The 19,109-nt window shown below is 44.0% G+C and overlaps 1 protein-coding gene across 2 annotated transcripts in view; it reads right to left on the bottom strand.

The window, feature by feature from the left end:
• Window positions 1-1,637: 1,637 nt before the first annotated feature.
• Window positions 1,638-19,109, bottom strand: part of PCDH19 (protocadherin 19) — a 155,586-nt gene continuing 138,114 nt past the window's right edge. For both annotated transcript variants that reach the window (XM_063141734.1, XM_063141735.1), the window contains exon 5: window positions 1,638-2,323. In XM_063141734.1, coding sequence (XP_062997804.1) covers window positions 1,728-2,323 — 596 coding nt within the window. In that variant the 3' untranslated portion in view covers window positions 1,638-1,727. The remainder of the gene's footprint in view (window positions 2,324-19,109) is intronic.

Below are 19,109 nucleotides of genomic sequence, written 5' to 3'. Positions count from 1 at the left end.
TGAGCCCAGGCCACCATTCCTGAAGCCATTGTAAATCTCCTGCATGCCTTTATGGAGTATGCTTGAGATAAAAACAACTTGGACAACCCATCCTCCACAAGTATGGTCCATCCTGAGAAAGCAGGTGGCCATCTCAACTGTGCCCACATGATTACAACTGGGGAATGTTGATATGAGAATGAGGCATCCAATCAAAAGGCTAACTCGCAACACCGAGGCCCCCATTTATACATGACATGGGTCACAAAACCCTTACGTGTGTATGCAGCCCAGGCCGACACATGTGACTGGACTTACCACATCCATTGCCCAGGTCCCATGTAACATTAGGATGCCAGTGGACTACTGATCATCAGCATGCCAAGGCTAGATGAAAATGGGACAACACGTGAGGAAATTACATGCATTTCAATGGGACTGGATGCGCCCAGAATGCTTACATAGGTAAGGATTTTGCCTGTGGCATCTAACACACATTAATTGTGCCTCAAAAACATTCCATCATTTCAGGTTCTAGATACGTTTTTTTTAAAAAAAAACTAAAAGGGGTGGAAGATCTACAGCTGGAAATCAATATATAGTCTTGGAGAAAACTAATGTCACCTAGTTCCTTGAGATTGCAAGAAATAAGAAGTGGGGGAGGGGGAGGAAATTGATCTCATAAAAATTTCAACACAGCACATCGAACAACTGCAAATGAGATGCTAGAATAACCCCCAAATGACCTGGGGAAGAAACGTCGCACAGCGGTGGAGAAAGAGAGAACGTGGGGGAATCATCCGGCAGAATGACAAGGAGCTATGACAAGACTGGCTCTAAATTTTGCAGTTTCCCAAGTTTTAGATGGTTTGTTGGTTTGTAGAAAACAAACGCCTCCCCCAAATGAGGGGTGGGGAGCCCAATAAATTTGAAGACCTCTTTTCCATCACTAGACATACAGGGATTTGCAATATCGAATACGGTAATAGTACAGAGAAGCATGTGGCAGCAAAAAGGTCTCTAAAGGCAGGGGTGGTTCGTAGCAAAAGAGCAACTTCATAAAGGTACAGATTGGGCTCTGGGTTCAGGGCAAATCACAAAACTCGCTGGCCACGGACCATCACTCCACGGAGCTCTGGTCTCCATGTGAAAATGATGAGCCACAGAGAAGCGTATTGGATAAGCCCCACTTTGCACATCAGAACTCCTACAAGTGACCCAAAGCTCTTGGATCGGGGCAACCAAGTTCCCAGTTTGCACCTGCACCATGAGACACAGGCGGCCCCATCATCTAACTGGTGGAGGGGATGTCAAGATAAGTATTAGAGATTCCCCGGAACAAGGGTGTGTAGCGGTGAGGTGAGGGAGGGGGGTGTTGTTTAAATTATTTTTAGTATCCATTCTTCATAAAGAATGGGATTTCACATTAGAGTTTTTTGAGCTACAAAAATAGATAAATTCAAAATACTTTGTCAATAATACTTCCGTCAACCCAACGGCCACCAGGCCACCAACTCTGCCGCAGGAAAAATGGGGGAAACTGTGCTCGTTTTGCTTCGACAAACACCCCTGCCCCCCTGTTGAACCAAGTGGGATTGTCACATTTAACGATAGCTTCAATTTGTTTTATATAAACAATACATTTAGGGAAAGCTCTTAAATACAGCAAATTTGTGAAACCATCAGTAAGCTGTTCAAAACAATACACACATCCGGGGTCTGCCACTTCTTCCCGTCCACAGCGCTGCTTACAGTACTATGTCTTTTAGCCTCTTCACACCGGGCGAGTCTTTTTCTCTACATTCTTGCAGAAGAGGGTTAATCTCATGCATGACGTTTTCGCTGTCCGCGCCCCTTGGCTCCGCTTCCGTGGGCCGCGAAGGGCCATTGTTTACAAAGGGCTCCAGGTCGCGATTTGCCGGGCAGTGCATTATGCTGTAGGACACGGACGGTTTGCTAGACAAAGGGCTCTTTAGGTGAATGGGTGAAGTGATGGGACTGACAGCTTCACAGCCGTTCCCTGCCTCCCGGACTGCACCGTTGACCTTTGGGCTACAGACGGGCGGATCCACTGTTCTTTTACCTTTCACCAAGGCGGCCGGGCCCCGCTCCTCCGGGACGGGTTCGCTCCCGTCCTTCCCAAACGTGGCAAAAGTTCTCTTTGCGCCACAGTCTTCGTAAAGCTCTGTATCCACAGCCGTAGCTTCTATAGAGAGGGACATGACGTTCCTTCCGTGTTCGGGGGACTTTGCCCGGCTGGGGACGGGGTTCCGTGGCATCCAGCATCGGTCCGAATGACCGAGGATCCGACACTCTTCCCGGCAATGAAATCCCTCACTCTGATCTAAGGAGAGAAGACCAAGAAAAGGGCTTAGGTCTCATGAGCTGTTGCATTCTAATCCAGAACATTTACTTGCTGAGGTTCAGGACCAACAGCAATTGCCAAAGGATACTACGGGACCCTACAACATCAATAAATTTTATACACGAGGTTCTCAGGCCTTTTCCCATCTCCGTACTGACCAGACCCAGATGTGTTTGCCTTCAACAAGCATCTTATCCTTGAGAGAATGCCCTGGAAAGGAATAGAGGGCTTATTCACCCCGCAGATGTAAAGTGGCTTAAGTGTCATGCCTTTTTCTCCAAAGAATCCTGAGAAATTGTATCTCTAAGTGGTAGTAAATGCTGGAATTGGGCCATTCCGTGAAGACAATCAAGCAGTCTTGCATGTTATTAGCCAACTTCAACAGCCCCTGGCGTGGTCTTACCGTCTCATCATGTGCTTTTGGAAAGAAAGCCTGTGCTCCAATAAACCAATTAGTCTTTGAAGGCACAATTGCATCACAGACCTGGTGCCTTTCAAGGGTATAACTGCAGCAACTTGGTGCCTTCCAGATTTTGGGCTACAAAAGTCCCATCAGCCCCAGACTGCATGGGCAATGGCCAGGGATGATAGAAGCTATAGTCCAAGACATCTGAATGGCACCAGGCTAAGGTGGCTGCCACAGACCACCCAATTCAATAGTCATTCCTTCTCCCTAGGTAATCCTTGGAATTGCAGCTCTACTGCAACCCCAATGGAAAGCAGACCTGGTCCTCTGAGGTTCCCAAATGGCCACACCCCTTCCCCTGCCTTTTGCACAGCTTTTCCCCCATTCTAAAAGGTTGAAAAGTGTCTCCTAAGGCTTCGTGACTGGCATTAAAGGGCAGCTCGGTGGATGGCAACAAGGGAGAGGGCCTTTTCAGTGGCGTTCCCCCCCCCCCAAATTATTTATTTATTTATTTATTACGCTTCTATACCGCTCCCATAGCCAGGGCTCTCTGGGCGGTTTACAGAAATTCTAAAATTGAGATAAAAACGAGTATACAAAATTTAAAATTCTAAAACACAGAACATACACATATAAAGCATTAAAAACCATTAAAAAATGAAACATGTGGGTGATTAAGAGGCGCCGCCACATGCCTGGGCAAAGAGGAAAGTCTTAACCTGGCGCCGGAAAGATAGCAGCGTTGGTGCCAGGCGAGCTTCATCAGGGTGATCATTCCATAGTCTGGGGGCCACCACCGAAAAGGCCCTATCCCTCGTTGCCACACTCCGAGCCTCTCTCGGAGTAGGCACCCGGAGGAGGGCCTTAGATGTTGAATGTAGTGACCGGGTATATTCATGTCGGGAGGGGTGTTCCATCAGGTATTGTGGTCCCAATACCTGACGGTTCCGTCAGGTATTGTGGTTTATTATGGAACAATCTCCCTGACGCGGCTCGCCTGGCACCAACATTGTTCTCTTTTCGACCCCAGGTCAAGACTTTTCTCTTCTCCCAGGCATCTAACAGCCTGTGTTGAGTTTTAACTGACCCAGAATAGTTATTTTAACTGGATATTATCTAATCTGTTTTTATGCTTTTTGTGGTTTTAAATTTTGTATCTCAGTTTTAATGTTTACTGTTTTAATCTGTGTAAACCGCCCAGAGAGCTTCGGCTATGGGGCGGCATATAAATGTAATAAATAAATAAATAAATAAGCTTTAAGCTAAAATGTAGTGGTATTTTTGGCCCTCCCCTTTTTCCCTTTGGCCCTGCCCCTTTGGATCTTTGCCCCCACCACCGGTAGAATGTGCCTCCCCACCCCCACCCCAAAGAACATCTCCAAAGCCAGTCCTCAGGCAGTAAGAGGTCAAACACCCTTGCTACACAGGTTGGGTTAGGGATCAGCAAGAAATAATTATCAGTGTCCGTTATCAAACTACACTTCCAAGGATTCTTAAGAGAGAAAGCCATGACAGAGCGGAATAAAAAAATCTCCTACATTTGTAATGTAAATTGGTGCAGAGAGCTGAGGATTTGCCTCTTTTTACTCCCGTACCTCTTGTTTGCTATAACAAGCGGTAGACATTCGTGAAGTGACATTTTCAACGGCTGTTTTTATTGCATTGGCTTCTCTCACCACCACTCCCCGACACCACCACCTCACAAACACACCTTTATTATTATTTTAACAGGTTGAAGTTCAACCTCCAACAGACTAGGTGTCGTTTGGAATTCCTGCTGCTGCTGTTGCCGCAGCTGTCAGAAACGAAAAAGCTAAAGGGAAACAAGTAATGATGGGGAATAAATTAAACCACGTTCAGCCAGCATACCCAGCTGTGTGGAGTCAGCATTTTCTTCTTCCTGATGCTAGTGCTAAAAGGCACGGTGCTTTAAACCTTGCTCAACACGAGATATCCAAGTATCAACTCCACAAAAGGCAATTAATTTTGCTGGCTCCTCTTTTTTTTTTTTTTTTACATGTTAGTGTATTTCTTCTTGATTTCCTATAGAGGTGTTTGCAGACTCCCCCTAGCTGCAGGAGAGGGTCACTGCAACACTTCCTATACATACAGGATGTAGCCAAATCTCTCCCCCCCCCCGTGACAGCTGGTGTGGCAGTAACAAAGGGGCAACTGGATAGTATTTATTTTACTAATAGCACAATCAGATGCATGTCTTCTCAGAAGTAAGCCCCACTGACCTCAACAGGGCTTACAAATAAATGTCTATAGCAGAGGTGGGGACTCCTTTTTGACCCGAGAGCCAAATTGACTCCAGGCAACCATTTCGGGGGGGAGGGGGGCACAAGCCCTGAGCCATGTGTCACTAGTAGGCGGGACCATATATCAAAGTTTGTTTGTTTGTTAACAAAACAACAAATGGACAGATAAAGTGTTAAAGTGTGTAGTGCCAGGCTGAAGCCTGCCCCTTGTTTTCAGGATTTTTTCTCTCTCCATGTGAAAAAGGCATTGTTTTTTTCTTTTTTCACTTGGTGGGGGGAAATTTCAGCAAATTTTTCTCCTTGAGGAGGGGGATGGCGTTTCCACATACCTTGCTGAGGGATCGCCTTTCTATTTTATTTTATTTTTATTTAAGTAACAAACAAACACCCTTGGCACTTGGAGGAGCCTGGCAGTTCTTCCTGTATACCTACTGGAGACCATGTAATCTTGCCCTCTCCAATAGGCTTTCAAGAAGAACTTCTGGGGTCCTGAAAGTGCTGTGGTTGTTTTCAAAAAAAGAAAAAAATTGAAAAACAGACCCCCTCAACACCTGCCTACCTTTAAAAGGTATGTGGAAACCCTGACCCCCTCCCCCAGGAGATAATACTCCAAAATTCTCACCTCTCCCAGCCTCTTTCACCAGAGGTTTTTTTTCCCCGCCCACCCCAAAATATGTTGAAAATGGAATAATCAAATTTTTCAGCATAGAACAATTAAAATGTATTATCTTAAAGACAGGGAGTCTGCCTGAACCATCAGGGGATGGTTTAACCCTGGCAGCTGCACCAGTATTTGAACTGCTGGTATGGTTTTCTGGCATTCAAACGGCAAAGCGTGGAAAAAGCTGGGCTTGCTCCATAACTTGACGGGGCCTGCTGTAAGCTTCTTTTCATATTGTGTCGGTCTTCATCTAGAAATGGAGCAACATGGCCCAACATGGAGGGAACACAGCTCAGTGATAGAGTACATGACCTTCATACGAAAGGTTCCACATTCAAATCCTAGCATCTCCAGTTAAAAAGACCTTGGGTAGGTGATAGGAAAGACCTCTGCCAGAGGGTCTGGAAAGCCATTGTTCAGGAATCCACCTTAAAGCATCCCTGACAGATGGTTGTCCAGCTGCCTCTTGAAGGCCTCTAGTATGGGAGAGGCCACAACCTCCCTAGGTAACTGGTTCTATTCTCGTACTGCTCTAACAGTCAGGAAGTTTTTCCTGATGTCCAGCCAGAATCTGGCTGGAAATCAGGACCAGATGAACAAATCCAGTACCAGATGAAAAAATATTTGGACCTGGACTAAGGAAGTCTCCTATGTCCCTACTTGGCTGAGATAGAGCCCATTCCGTTGGTCCATACCAGTTCTTGCCTACAATTTCCTTCTCTGGAATTCAATAGACCATGGGAACATCTCTCGCCTTCACTTAGCCACTTCCTAGCTCCATCTCACTGCCCTCCTTTTCTCAAGAAAGACAAAACGGGGCCAGAAAAGAGTTAATCTAAGCAAACACAATGGAATCACACCTTCAGGGGCCGATGTTCTGAACACCTCCCCCAACACACACACACACACACCCCTCTAGTGGTGACCCTGCCAAGGTTTTGCATTACCCTCCCCTCCTCCCCAGACTGTCTGAAGATGGTTCATTTAGATGCCTCGTACATCTGTGTATGTAACTACTGCTTTTCAGCTCCATTTGTATTTCCACCACATTCTGGCGCAAAAAAAGGGGAGTGCTGATAAAAATTCTCAGCACATAACACAATGCAGCAAAAAGAGAGAGAGAGAGAGAGGGAGGGAGGGAGAGAAGCTTTAGCACTTACAGGGAATCAGCTTGCAGAAAAGCAAAGCTTACGGTAGTCACCGGGAGGTGGGGGAAGAATAGCAAGGGAGAAAAGAACCAATTGGTTGGAACCCTGCATCTCAAATGTCCTCCTCTCCTTTCCAGCCACCCTATCGTAAGAAGACAATAGCAAGCAGCTACGCTGGAGGTCTGAGTTTTGGTGCTCCTGTTTGTCTCCAGCCAACGATACTGAACACACACACACACACACACACACACACACACCAGCATGTGCTAGGAGCTGTTTAAATGCTGATGCCCTCACATCTTGGCTCTGTTCATTTCAGCTCTTTGAGCAAAACTAAAAGATTCAGTATCACTGGCCCCGTTCAGAAGACACCTTAAACCTTGGCTTTAACCACAGTGGCTAAGCCAGAAAGCTGGGCTGTGTTCAGAAGACACCTTAAACCTTGGCTTTAACCACAGTGGCTAAGCCAGAAAGCTGGGCTGTGTTCAGAAGGCACCTTAAACCATGGATTTAACCACAGTGGTTAAGCCAGAAAGCTGGGCTGCGTTCAGAAGACACCTTAAACCTTGGCTTTAACCACAGTGGCTAAGCCAGAAAGCTGGGCTGTGTTCAGAAGACACCTTAAACCATGGATTTAACCACATTGGTTAAGCCAGAAAGCTGGGCTGTGTTCAGAAGACACCTTAAACCACGGATTTAACCACAGTGGTTAAGCCAGAAAGCTGGGCTGTGTTCAGAAGACACCTTAAACCACGGATTTAACCACAGTGGTTAAGCCAGAAAGCCGGGCTGTGTTCAGAAGACACCTTAAATCATGGATTTCACCATGGTGAATAAAGCAAAAAAGCCTTATTCACCATGGTTAAAGCCATGGTTTAAGATGTCTCCTGAACATGGCCTGGCTTTCTGGCTTAACCACCATAGTTAAAGCTGTGGTTTAAGATATCTTCTGAATGGGCCTACTATCTTCTTCATCGTCACCAGCGGAACGCCTTAACGAAATCATTTTTGTATGAGCATGGGATTTGATATCACATGCAGAAATTGGCATCTTGATCAACTTTATTTCATTTCATTTCATTTCATTTTCAAAAGCAAGCTCCTAGTCCTTATGACTGAGCAGACAGGCTTGAAAATGTGTGGGCAAATCTCCAAAGCCAGAAGGAAGGTGGTTTCCAGAGTTGAAGAGGGGGTTGGTGGAGCCCTGCATTGTCCCTCCCCGTGAGTAGCAGAAGCTGAGTTCATTACGCAAATATTAACTCATGCTTCATTCGTGCTTCTTTGCATAATTTCTGCAAGTTGCAGAACTCTGCATTTTAGTTTTGGTGCATAGCTTAGGTAACCTCTTTGCAGAACATCCAGTTTTTTAATTCTAGTGGCATAACAACTAGCACCATCCAGTTGTACCAAGCAGTAGACCAATGCCCTGGGGAACAAGGAAGAATCAATGATACGATAATGCATCCTTGCTTTCAGTCATACACAAGAATCTAAGAACACTTCTTCCTATTGCTTAGTGAGGCAAGTCACTATCTCCCTGACCTCAGTTAGACAGATGGAAACTCTGGTCTCTTGTCCCATGATGGCTCACCCAGGGGTAGCGATGGAGTTTAAGGAGTTTTCCTAGGTTCTGCCCACCAGACTTCATTTTGGTTCCTGTTGTGGTGCCTAAATCAATTTGGGCAGGATCTACACTACTGCTTTAAAGTGCTTTATAACAGTTTTGACAGCTGTTGGGGCCCAGGACACACTCCATATACAGTTGTCAGAACTGTTTTAAAGTGCTTTGAAGTGCTTTAAAGCAGTAGTGTAGATCCGGCCCTGCAGTGAGTCAAGCCAGTTCATCAATTTTGAGAGTATTTTGCACATTTGGAGGGCAGTTCTGCAATTTGCACATATTTTGGAGCAATTTGCAGTTTCAGTCAAATTTGAACAAATTACAGCCAAATTAATGCAATTGGCACAAATTCAGCCATGATGTGTGCACATTGCTCAGAGATTTCTACAAATTGTTCAAAAGTTTGAACAAATTGCATAACCTTCAGCCCTTTCACAAGGGAGGGGGGTGATGGCGAGTTTTCCTGCTTCTGGGATTGGCACTCACAGGACACACGTGAGCAAAGTTTTCTGCATTTTCAGGAGTGTCGCGGAAGGACGTGTGCACCACGGCAGCGCTTCCACATGTGAATCAGGAAAAGTGGTCAGGGATAGGCAGATCATACGGCTACAGGAATATATTTTTATGACTCGTCAGAGTTGCACAGCTACATGTGGGTTGGATAGGGAGTCCAACGAATGTGAGGTGCTGCGCAGAGATATGTTTTTATTTTTTAAAAAGACACTCAGCGATGAAACACGCCGATACCCACGCATACGCCCCTCACAGGTCATTAGCTGTTTGCTGATCCCAGAACTCATGGAAACAGCAGAAGTGCCCTGATGGATCAGACCAAGGGTCCATCTAGTCCAGCACTCTGTTCACACAGTGGCTAACCAGTCATTGGCCAGGGATGAACAAGCAGGACATGGTGCAACAGCACCCTCCCACCCATGTTCCCCAGCAACTAGTGCAAACAAGCTTATTGCCTTGAATACTGGAGATAGCACACAACCATCAGGGCTAGTAGCCATTGATAGTCTTAGCCTCCAGGAATTTATCCAACCCCCTTGGATAAAGCCATCCAGCTTGGTGGCCATCACTACATCTTGTGGCAGTGAGTTCCATAATTTAACTATGTGCTATGTGAAGAAGTACTTCCTTTTCGTTGTCCTGGATCTCCCACCAGTCAGTTTCATGGGATGAACCCCTTGGGTTCTAGTATTTTGAGAGAGGGAGAAAAATGTCTCCTTATCCACCGTGCATAATTTTGTACACCTCTATCATGTTTCCCCTTAGCCTCAGAGGAGGGAAGTGACAAAACCAATCAGCAAAATCCCGGAATAACTGAGCGGTGGAGCTGAGATCCTAGTGGGATCAGTTGTGCATCATGTGGCCCGATAGGGACGACCTCGATATTATTCTGTAATAAACGCCTGGTGTAGACATGGCCCCAGAGTTAACACCTGGAAAGCCGATTTAACAGGCAGATACACCCCAGTAAGCCACGGTCTTCCACACTAGGGTGAGATGGACTATATTTCTATTTAAAGTATAATCATTGTTTCTAAATTTGCATCTACACATATAAATGAGCACATGCACATTTTATGCAAATTAGCGTCCACTTTCATCCCTTTCTTTTGTGATGCATTTCCTCTTCTCTGGCAAGCTGCAAGTGGCCATCCCACACTCGTCCTAACTCTCCATGCATCATGGTGTGTGTGTGCTTAGAACACCGACAGTAGGGTGACCATATGAAAAGGAGGACAGGGCTCCTGTATCTTTAACAGTTGCATAGAAAAGGGAATTTCAGCAGGTGTCATTTGTATATACGGAGTAACTGGTGAAATTCCCTCTTCTTCACAACAGTTAAGGCTGCAGGAGCTATACTAGAGTGACCTGATTTAAAAGAGGGCAGGGTTCCTGCAGCTTTAACTGTTGTGATGAAGAGGAAATTTCATCAGGTTCCCCTTATATACAAATGACACCTGCTGAAATTTCCTTTTCAGTGCAACTGTTAAAGATACAGCAGCCTTGTCCTCCTTTTCATGTGGTCACCCTAACCTACAGTCAAAAGTTGAAAATAATCCCAATCATATCTGTAAACTCCCCAAGCCAAACCACTCTGGCCTAAATATCCTTCCCTCTGGGAAGTACAAGAAAACAGCCTCAAGTGAAGGCTGGGTTTTGTTTTTAAGCTGCCTCTGTCCTGACCATCGTGATGGCAACTCATAATGTTCCCTGGCCACAGACACAGCGTGTGTCTGAGTCTATTCAAAGGGGTCTGAGCAGAGAAGCTTTCAGACAGGTGGGCTGACTCTCCTGAATGTCTGAGGTAAATGGAAGAACAAGGGAACCTGGCACTTACTCATCTGCATAAAAACACAGAATGGAGCGACCTCAAATGGGAGCCGGAACAATGAAGCGAACAAGGGAGTGCAGAGGAACCCCCAAGACAAAATTGCAGAAATTCGCAAAGAAGACATCGAAGCTGTGCTGATGGGAAGTGGCGAGCAAATGGGGGCCGTCAGGAGGGGGGGAATCCTGATTGAACTTCCCCAGCTAAGGCCCAGAATGTGTGCTGAGGTCCGCTGCGTGACACCAGCTTCTCCCCTTAGTTTCACCACATTTACAGAAGTCTATTACTGAAACACATTACTAGCTCCCTGGGTAAGCTGTGGAAGAAGTAGCAGGGTAGGCTGGGGGTGGAAGACGCCTCTTTTGCCAGCCAAAGGCTACACCAGGTAGGCTTTCATGTGCACCTGGTTTTGAAACCTCTTCTTCGCACAAGCAGAGGTGGGTTTAAATTGGAGCCAGTGGTGAAACTCTGGCACCAATTTTGAGTCCCGCAATTTGCAGCTCCTTGTTCCTGTTTTTGAGAGTATTTTTGTTTTCTCTGCAAGTGGGTAGGCTGAAGAGAAAGTAGAGCACGCTTCTGTTTTAAACTTTTATTTAGCTCATTTTGTTTAATCTCCCAGGAACATGCAGCCTGATCCTATGTACTTTTACTAAGAGCCTTTACTCCGAAACATGGAGTATCATTCAAATTGCAAAGGCAGAAGGAAACTCTGGCTAGGGCTTGCTTGCTCTGTGGATTCTCATTTCATATGATGTGGTGAATAGCTAGCATGGTGTAGTGGTTAGAGTGTTGGATTAGAATCCAGGAGACCCGGGTTCTAGTCCCCACGTGGCCATGAAGTTCTCACTGGGTGACTTTGGGCCAGTCTCTTTGATCCTAACCTACTTCACAGGGTTGTTGTGAGGATAAAATGAAGAGAAGGAAGAGGATCATGTATGCCACCTTGCGCTCCTTGAAGGAAAGGGATATAAGTGTAACAAGCAAACAAATATTGCATCCGTCTTCACACTGAAATGGAAAAGGAGAGCAAAGTATCCCATGCATGCCCTTAAAGTATGCACTGGTGATCTCTTCCGGCAGCCTACCCAGTTGAATTTTAAGATGTCTGACTGTTATTTTAATAATGTATTAGTTTTATATGTTTTTAATCAGTTTTATGTATTTTATAGTATTTTTGTATTCAGTGTTGCTCCCCGCCTTGATCCAGAAGGAGAGGGTAATAACTAAATAAAATTATTATTATTATTATTATTATTATTATTATTATTATTATTATTATTATTATTATTATTTGGGTTCCATGTGACCTTTTATTTCCCATTCACAGACTAAGAATGCAGATTCGCTGTAGCCTGGCACAACAAGAAAACAGATTGAAAGACTGCCCCATTCAGCTCGCCGAGCAATTGAATTATCGCCGACAGAATCTCCAGCACCAGCCACGGAGGCAAAGTTGAAACGTATTGAGGTACAAGTGCTTGGGGATTTAATATCTCTGATAAATGCTCTGATGACATGTATGGTTATGCAGCCTGGGCAATCACAATAGACCCCAGAGCTTCTATTTTTCAGAGAGAAGCACAATCCATTCCAATCTATGTCAGAGCAGTTTTGGAGAGGCGTATTAAGGAGAAGCCATTTGGACGCTTTCATTGGGAGGGGGAACTGAAGCAGCGGAGTCTCATCAGAATGGAAAGAAAGGGGGAGAAAGAAGAGGAAAGGAGAGAAAAGAGACGTCTACCTGAAATGGAGCATCATTAATGAAAGTAACGGACGAATCGTTTTTTACAAAAAGCTTAAAGCAAACCAGACTTCAACTTTGTTTCAGAGCAAACTATCTCATGCCTTTATCCTAGTAGTAAATACTGCTCACCCTCTTGCCCTAAGAAAAGCTGCATCCAAAATTAGTAAAGTCAGAGAGACAAAGAGCCCCTAATTAACCGGGGGCTCTGATTTTCTCTGAGTTTGCTTCTGCCTCTTCCATCACATGAACCACTCAGAGATGGAAGCACATTCAAAGGCCAGTATATCTCCCAATAACCGATTGTGATACTTTTAACGTCTCCTTGTATGCACAGGGCTGGATTCTGTACCCTGGTAATTCAGAAGTCAATTTTGATTTGCGGTGGTAAATCACAGAGAAAACAGAAATATGAATGAAGGTTTTAAAGACTGAGAACACAAAAGAATGAGTCACAAAACCTTTAGGCAGTGACAAAACGCCACCCCACACAGACTTAATTTTTAGCGACGGGGAAGGGGATTATTCTAACAAGGAGCAAAAATGCTTGCCAATTTGGAGTGAAGCCAATGCTGTTCAAAGAGCATTACCCTCACTCTCAATTGGCTTCATTTGCCTTTGGCAATCATGTCACGTAGCCAAATCTGATTGGCTTTACAAAACTGTGATGGCATGACATTCACTATGCAATTCCCAATTGGCTGGGACAACCCATATTACTATTCCTAGAAGGAGGAATATCCTGCGGGAGTGGGGAGATATCTGAAATATCAGCAGAGAGGGGAAATGGAGTCAGTGAAAATAAAATGAAGGAGAGTTCCACCCTTAATGGTGACTTAGGCCACAGCTAGACCTAAGGTTTATCCTGGGATCATCCAGGGTTCGCCCCTGCCTGAGCACTGGATCCCCTGTGTGTCACCTAGATGAACAGGTTTGACCCCTGGACGATCCAGGGATAAACCTTAGGTCTAGCTATGGCCCCAGAAATCATTTAAAAATAAATAAAGGTGATCATGTAAGTAAGGGTTTTTAAGCATGATTTCATTCCTCCCTAAAGGTATTACTTTTAATCCAAAAATTAAAATACACAAAGATTTGCTACAGACTTGTTCTGGATATATTGAAACCTCAACCCTCCTGGCCACTAGAAAAACTGCTCATCTATCTCTGGCCATAGATAGATGGGGCAAAATCCTGGGGTGATCCCGGGATCGTCCCTGTGCATCCACATGATGCACAGGGGATCCCAGGATCAGGGAGGGATGATCCCTCCCTTGCCCCAGGATCTCACCCTCCCCTTTGGCCAAGGTTGAGACCACGGAACGTGTGACCGGGAACCACGGGTTGACCCAGCTCCTCGCAATTCCTCGCAAGGAGCCGGGAGCCACACACGGGGCACGGTGATCCTCAGGACCACTGTGCCCATCAGGGTAGGGTGGGGGAGCAGGGAATATAATTTAAATTTAAAATTTACTTAACTTTTGCACACGAGCGTTTGTGCGCTGCTGCCCCTTTAAGTAAAAAATGGCGGGCGGACACCTCTCCTTCTGAGGTCGTCACGCATCGCATGTAAACAGAGGAGGGATCTCGTAATAAACACATAGTGGGATCTTCCTTCCTCCGTTGAGGGCTAACCGGTAGGTCTAGCTAAGGCCTCTGAATCCTGAGATGTCATCAACATCATCTGGTTTCAAATTAATCTCATTAGCCACAGGGAGAGATAGGAAGCTGCCTATTGGTCAGACCAGCTTAACCCAGTACCATCTATTCTGAGTTGCAGTTTTTCTCTAGGATGTCATGTAAATGTTTTCCACATTGCCTCTGCTACCTGGGACCAAATCTGGGAACATCTAGATGCAAAGCTCAAGTTCCACCACAAAGCTAGGTTAGAATCTTGGCTTTGAGAACAAGAACACAAGATCTCCAAAAGACCCGTCGAATTGGGTGCGCGTTTAGCAACCATGTGGCACCGCCACAATCAGTACGGCGCCATGCCTGGGTGCGAGTAAACAGCATGATCGTTGAAAGGGGGGGGGAATTCATTTCAAAACCTTCCTGGAAGCTAATAAATTTTACAGCAGTTTCAATCCTTTCTCATTGCAACAAAGGAAAGCTTAGTTCCAGACAAATTAAAAGTAAATTGATTGCCTTAGGGGAATGCATTCAAATATCACTTTTCCATGTTAGAAATCTCTTTCCCTAAAACACTGAGGAAGGGAAGGGGAAAGGATGTACAGCGGAAACGGCATGGAAACAGCAAATCATTAAATCCCTGTTTGCAAATGTGAGTAGCGGGGGGAATATCAAACGTAAAATAAAATGCAAATATGTCACCAGGGTGCAGGCCTAACATTTGTGCCTGAATTTATGAATAATAAATACGAATAAATAGTAAACATAAAGGGATCAAACATTGCTTTCAGTGTTCACCCACATTTATCCATCTCTTTCAGACAGCATCTAGATGGAAACTTTACATTTTGCCTAGGGAGGCTGAGGAGAGGGCAGGAGAGCAAAGAGGCCGTTCCACAGTTGAGACCTCCACTTCCCTTACTCGGCTTCGTCCTTTTTCTTCTGCTGCCCCTTACGCCTGGAACGCTCTTCCAGAACACTTGAGAACTACCAACTCAATCACAGCTTTTAAAACTCAGCTAAAAACTTTTCTTTTCCCTATAGCTTTTAAATATTGAGTTTTTTCTGACTCTATACTGTTAGCCTCACCCTACCCGGTGCCTGTTTACACTTCCCTGTGCCTGTTTGCATTCTCTTTCCCTCCTTATTGTTTACTACAACTTTATTAGATTGTAAGCCTATGCGGCAGGGTCTTGCTATTTACTGTGTAATCTGTACAGCACCATGTACATTGATGGTGCTATATAAATAATAATAATAATAATAATAATAATAATAATAATAATAATTTCCTGTTTCATAGAATCATAGAATCATAGAATAGCAGAGTTGGAAGGGGCCTACAAGGCCATCAAGTCCAACCCCCTGCTCAATGCAAGAATCCACCCTAAAGCATCCCTGACAGATGGTTGTCTAGCTGCCTCTTGAAGGCCTCTAGTGTGGGAGAGCCCACAACCTCCCTAGGTAACAGATTCCATTGTCATACTGCTCTAACAGTCAGGAAGTTTTTCCTGATGTCCAGCTGGAATCTGGCTTTCTTTATCTTGAGCCCGTTATTCTGTGTCCTGCACTCTGGGAGGATCAAGAAGAGATCCTGGACCTCCTCTGTGTGACAACCTTTTAAGTATTTGAAGAGTGCTATCATGTCTCCCCTCAATCTTCTCTTCTCCAGGCTAAACATGCCCAGTTCTTTCAGTCTCTGTTCAAGTGTCCTGCTTCCTCCAGCCCCAGTTTGCACTCATGCAGGCAAATGTCATGTGTGAAATGAACATTGAGGTCATGTTCAAAAAGAACATTAGTAGAGCAGCTTAGCAAAAAAGTTGTGCACATTGTGATACAAGTGTGAAATTTGGTGCATCTCGTTGACTTCTCAGACAAATGGGTAGGAATAAAACCTTTATATCTTGACAAGGGTTGCTCCTATGAAAAGATTGTTAACCTATGTGGTGGGAATGCAAATATGTACAAAAACTGTGGAAGATGGTGTTTTTGGAGATTGAAGAAATTTTGGGAATGAAGATAGAACGAACACCAAAAGTTGCATTACTGTCACTATTTGAAGATTTAAAATGTAAAAAAGAAATTAAGGAATTGATAACAAATTTGCTGACTGCAGCAAGATTGATTGTAGCTAGGAACTGGAAGATTCAAGGAGATTATTGTATTGAAGAATGGTACAAAGAAGTATGGGATATAGCTATTAATGATAAATTGACTTGTAATATTAAATTGAGAAGAGGTATAGCTAAAACAAATGATTTTGAAGGAATCTGGAAACAGTTCCTAATATTCGTGTTTTCTAAGGGAAGTGGGAAACCACCAGCAGAAGAAAGTATGAGATTTTGGAATCAGGAATGAGATCCCGAGGTGGGGGGGTGCACTTATATGTTAAGTTTGATTATGTTATATAGATACGATATTAATGTTAATCAAAAGTTATGTAGTATGTTGTTGTTGTTTTAATTGTATTGGTGTATGTTTAAGTATTGTAGAAAATAAAAAATTAAAAAAAAAGAAAAGATTGTTAATGACTTTTTGGTAGCAAATTTTATGCTCTTTAATTTTGTATTGAGACATCTTTTCTGTGAGATTACAAATAATAGAGTTATTGTGCGAAAACTAGATTTTGGCTGCCATTTTCCAAGATGGCGGCTGTTACAATGATTTCCCAAGATGACCCTATATCTCATTTTAATCTACATGGTCATAAATACCACCATACCAGATTTCACACTTGTACCATAATGTGCACGATTTGGCCAGAAATTGTCGTTAAGCCGCTCTACTACACGGAGGAAGGAGCTGGGACTTATATCCCTGTGCCCATTAGGCACAGCCAGGCTGCATTCAGACATCACAGTAGTTAACAATGGGGTAATAATCAACTCGACAGTAGTTTATCTAAGGGGTATTCCCCACATAACATGATAATAATTAACTGTGGTGTGGATTAGGATCAGCGCTGAATTGACTATTAGTCCATGTAGTATCCCATCAGCCATTGCTGTCAAAAATCTAACGTAGGCTGGAGGCCATCATTTTGACCACTCTTGCCTTGCGATCCTGTGGTTGACAAAATAACGTTGTACATATAAGGGCACAGAATAGAGGGAGATTCCTGTCTAAATGGCAGGAGAACTGTATCAGGCATATCCTCATGTTGTTTTTGTAGAGACTCAAGCTGCAGTGCCAAACGCAACTGAGGCCTTAGCTAAACCTAAGGTTTATCCCGGGGTCATCCCTGCCTGCTCCTGGGATATCCTGTGTGTCATTTACATGAACAGGGATGACCCCGGGACGATCCTGGGATAAACATTAGGTCTAGCTAAGGCATGAGTCATCATGCCAATAGGATTAGGCCTCAGTTACACAGTTCCCTTCTTTTTCTCTTGCTAGCTGTGATCCTCCCCGGTCCCAAACATGCTACTTGAGAATCGCAAGTCGTTTTAGCAGAACCGGATGAAGACTAACACTCACTCACTTACTCTCACACAGGCACTGTCTATATATATAATCTCTGACTTTTTGTCATTAAAAACAGCATTGCAATGTCTGTCGATGTGCAAAGTGAAAGCGCAAACAAAAGGAATCACACCATGACCCGTTGTTCATGGGGAATGGTCACAGTATTGAGCTATAGAGAGAGAGAGAGTGAGCTTCAGATGTCCGGAACTCATCAGATACGTTGTCAATAATCCTTACAACACGCCTGTATGGTAGGTCAGTGCTACTGTCCCCATATTGCAGAATGTGGGGATAGGAAGAGACGTAAAACAGGCACCTATGAATCACCAAAAAATGAGGAAATTTCTCACCAAAGAGAGAGCAAAAGAGGATAGTGATTTGCATAACCTGCATGGTGTGGAGAATGTGGAAAGGGAGATATGTTTCTCTCTGAGGGTGGATAAAAATCAATGTTTTTTTTAAGAAAATAAAAACAAATCGGATTTTTTTTATTTAAATCAGATTTTTTTTTAATAAAATGCTTTTTGAAGAAAAATCTATCTAAAGATAAATTATAGTCCAATGGTTATTCATCATGAAATAAGGATTCATTTTCAATGACGTAGCATGAGGCTGTATATTGGTGCAATGTTTAAATTTTTTTGGTAAATGAATTCCATTCATCCATTCACAATGTCATGCTCTTCCAGAGGTTTCTGTAAGATTATGGGGAAATTTTTCTATCTAGAAGATATTATCAGACATGCTTGGTTTTACAGTTCTCAAAACTGTGAATTTGTGTCTGCAGAGATCACAATCCCATTGTTCCTTTGCAAATCTATGTACACAGAATCAACCCCTTACCTCTTAAGTGCGAAGTTTCCAAAAAAAAAATCAATGAATAGGGTGCACTTTTGGGGGGGGGGGAAGTCACATGATTAAATCGAGTCTTTCTGAGTAGTGTTTTAAATAATGATTTAAATAAATTTGATTTAAATCAAATCCACCCTGCTTCTCTCTCTCTCTCTCTCTCTCTCTCAATCTCTCTCTCTCTCTCTCCCTCATAATACTACAACCTGGGGTCATTCCATGAACCTGAATGGTGGGAGATTCAGGACAGCTAAAAGGAAGGACTTTTTCACACAGCGCAGAGTTAAATTATGGAACTCATGACCACAAGATGTAGTGATGGCCAATACTTTCAGTGGCTTTAAAGGGGGATTGGACAAATTCCTGGAACAGAGGGCTATCAATGGCTACTAGTCCTGATGGCTATGTGCTACCTCCAGTATCAGACAGAGTCTGCCTATGTACACCAGCTGCCAAGGAACATGGGCGAGAAGGTGCTGTTGCACTCATGTCCTGCTTTTGGACTTCCCCATGGCAGCTAGTTGACCACTGTGTGAACAGAATGCTGGACTAGATGGAACCTTGGTATGATCCAGTGTGACTCTTCTTATGTGCTTATGTTCCTTATACTAGAGGAAAATTTAGAAATAATTGCACTGATTTC

This window comes from Elgaria multicarinata, chromosome 15 (assembly GCF_023053635.1).
Source record: "Elgaria multicarinata webbii isolate HBS135686 ecotype San Diego chromosome 15, rElgMul1.1.pri, whole genome shotgun sequence".
In the NCBI taxonomy this organism is placed as follows: domain Eukaryota; kingdom Metazoa; phylum Chordata; class Lepidosauria; order Squamata; family Anguidae; genus Elgaria; species Elgaria multicarinata.
This window is presented reverse-complemented; position numbering and strand designations above follow the sequence as displayed.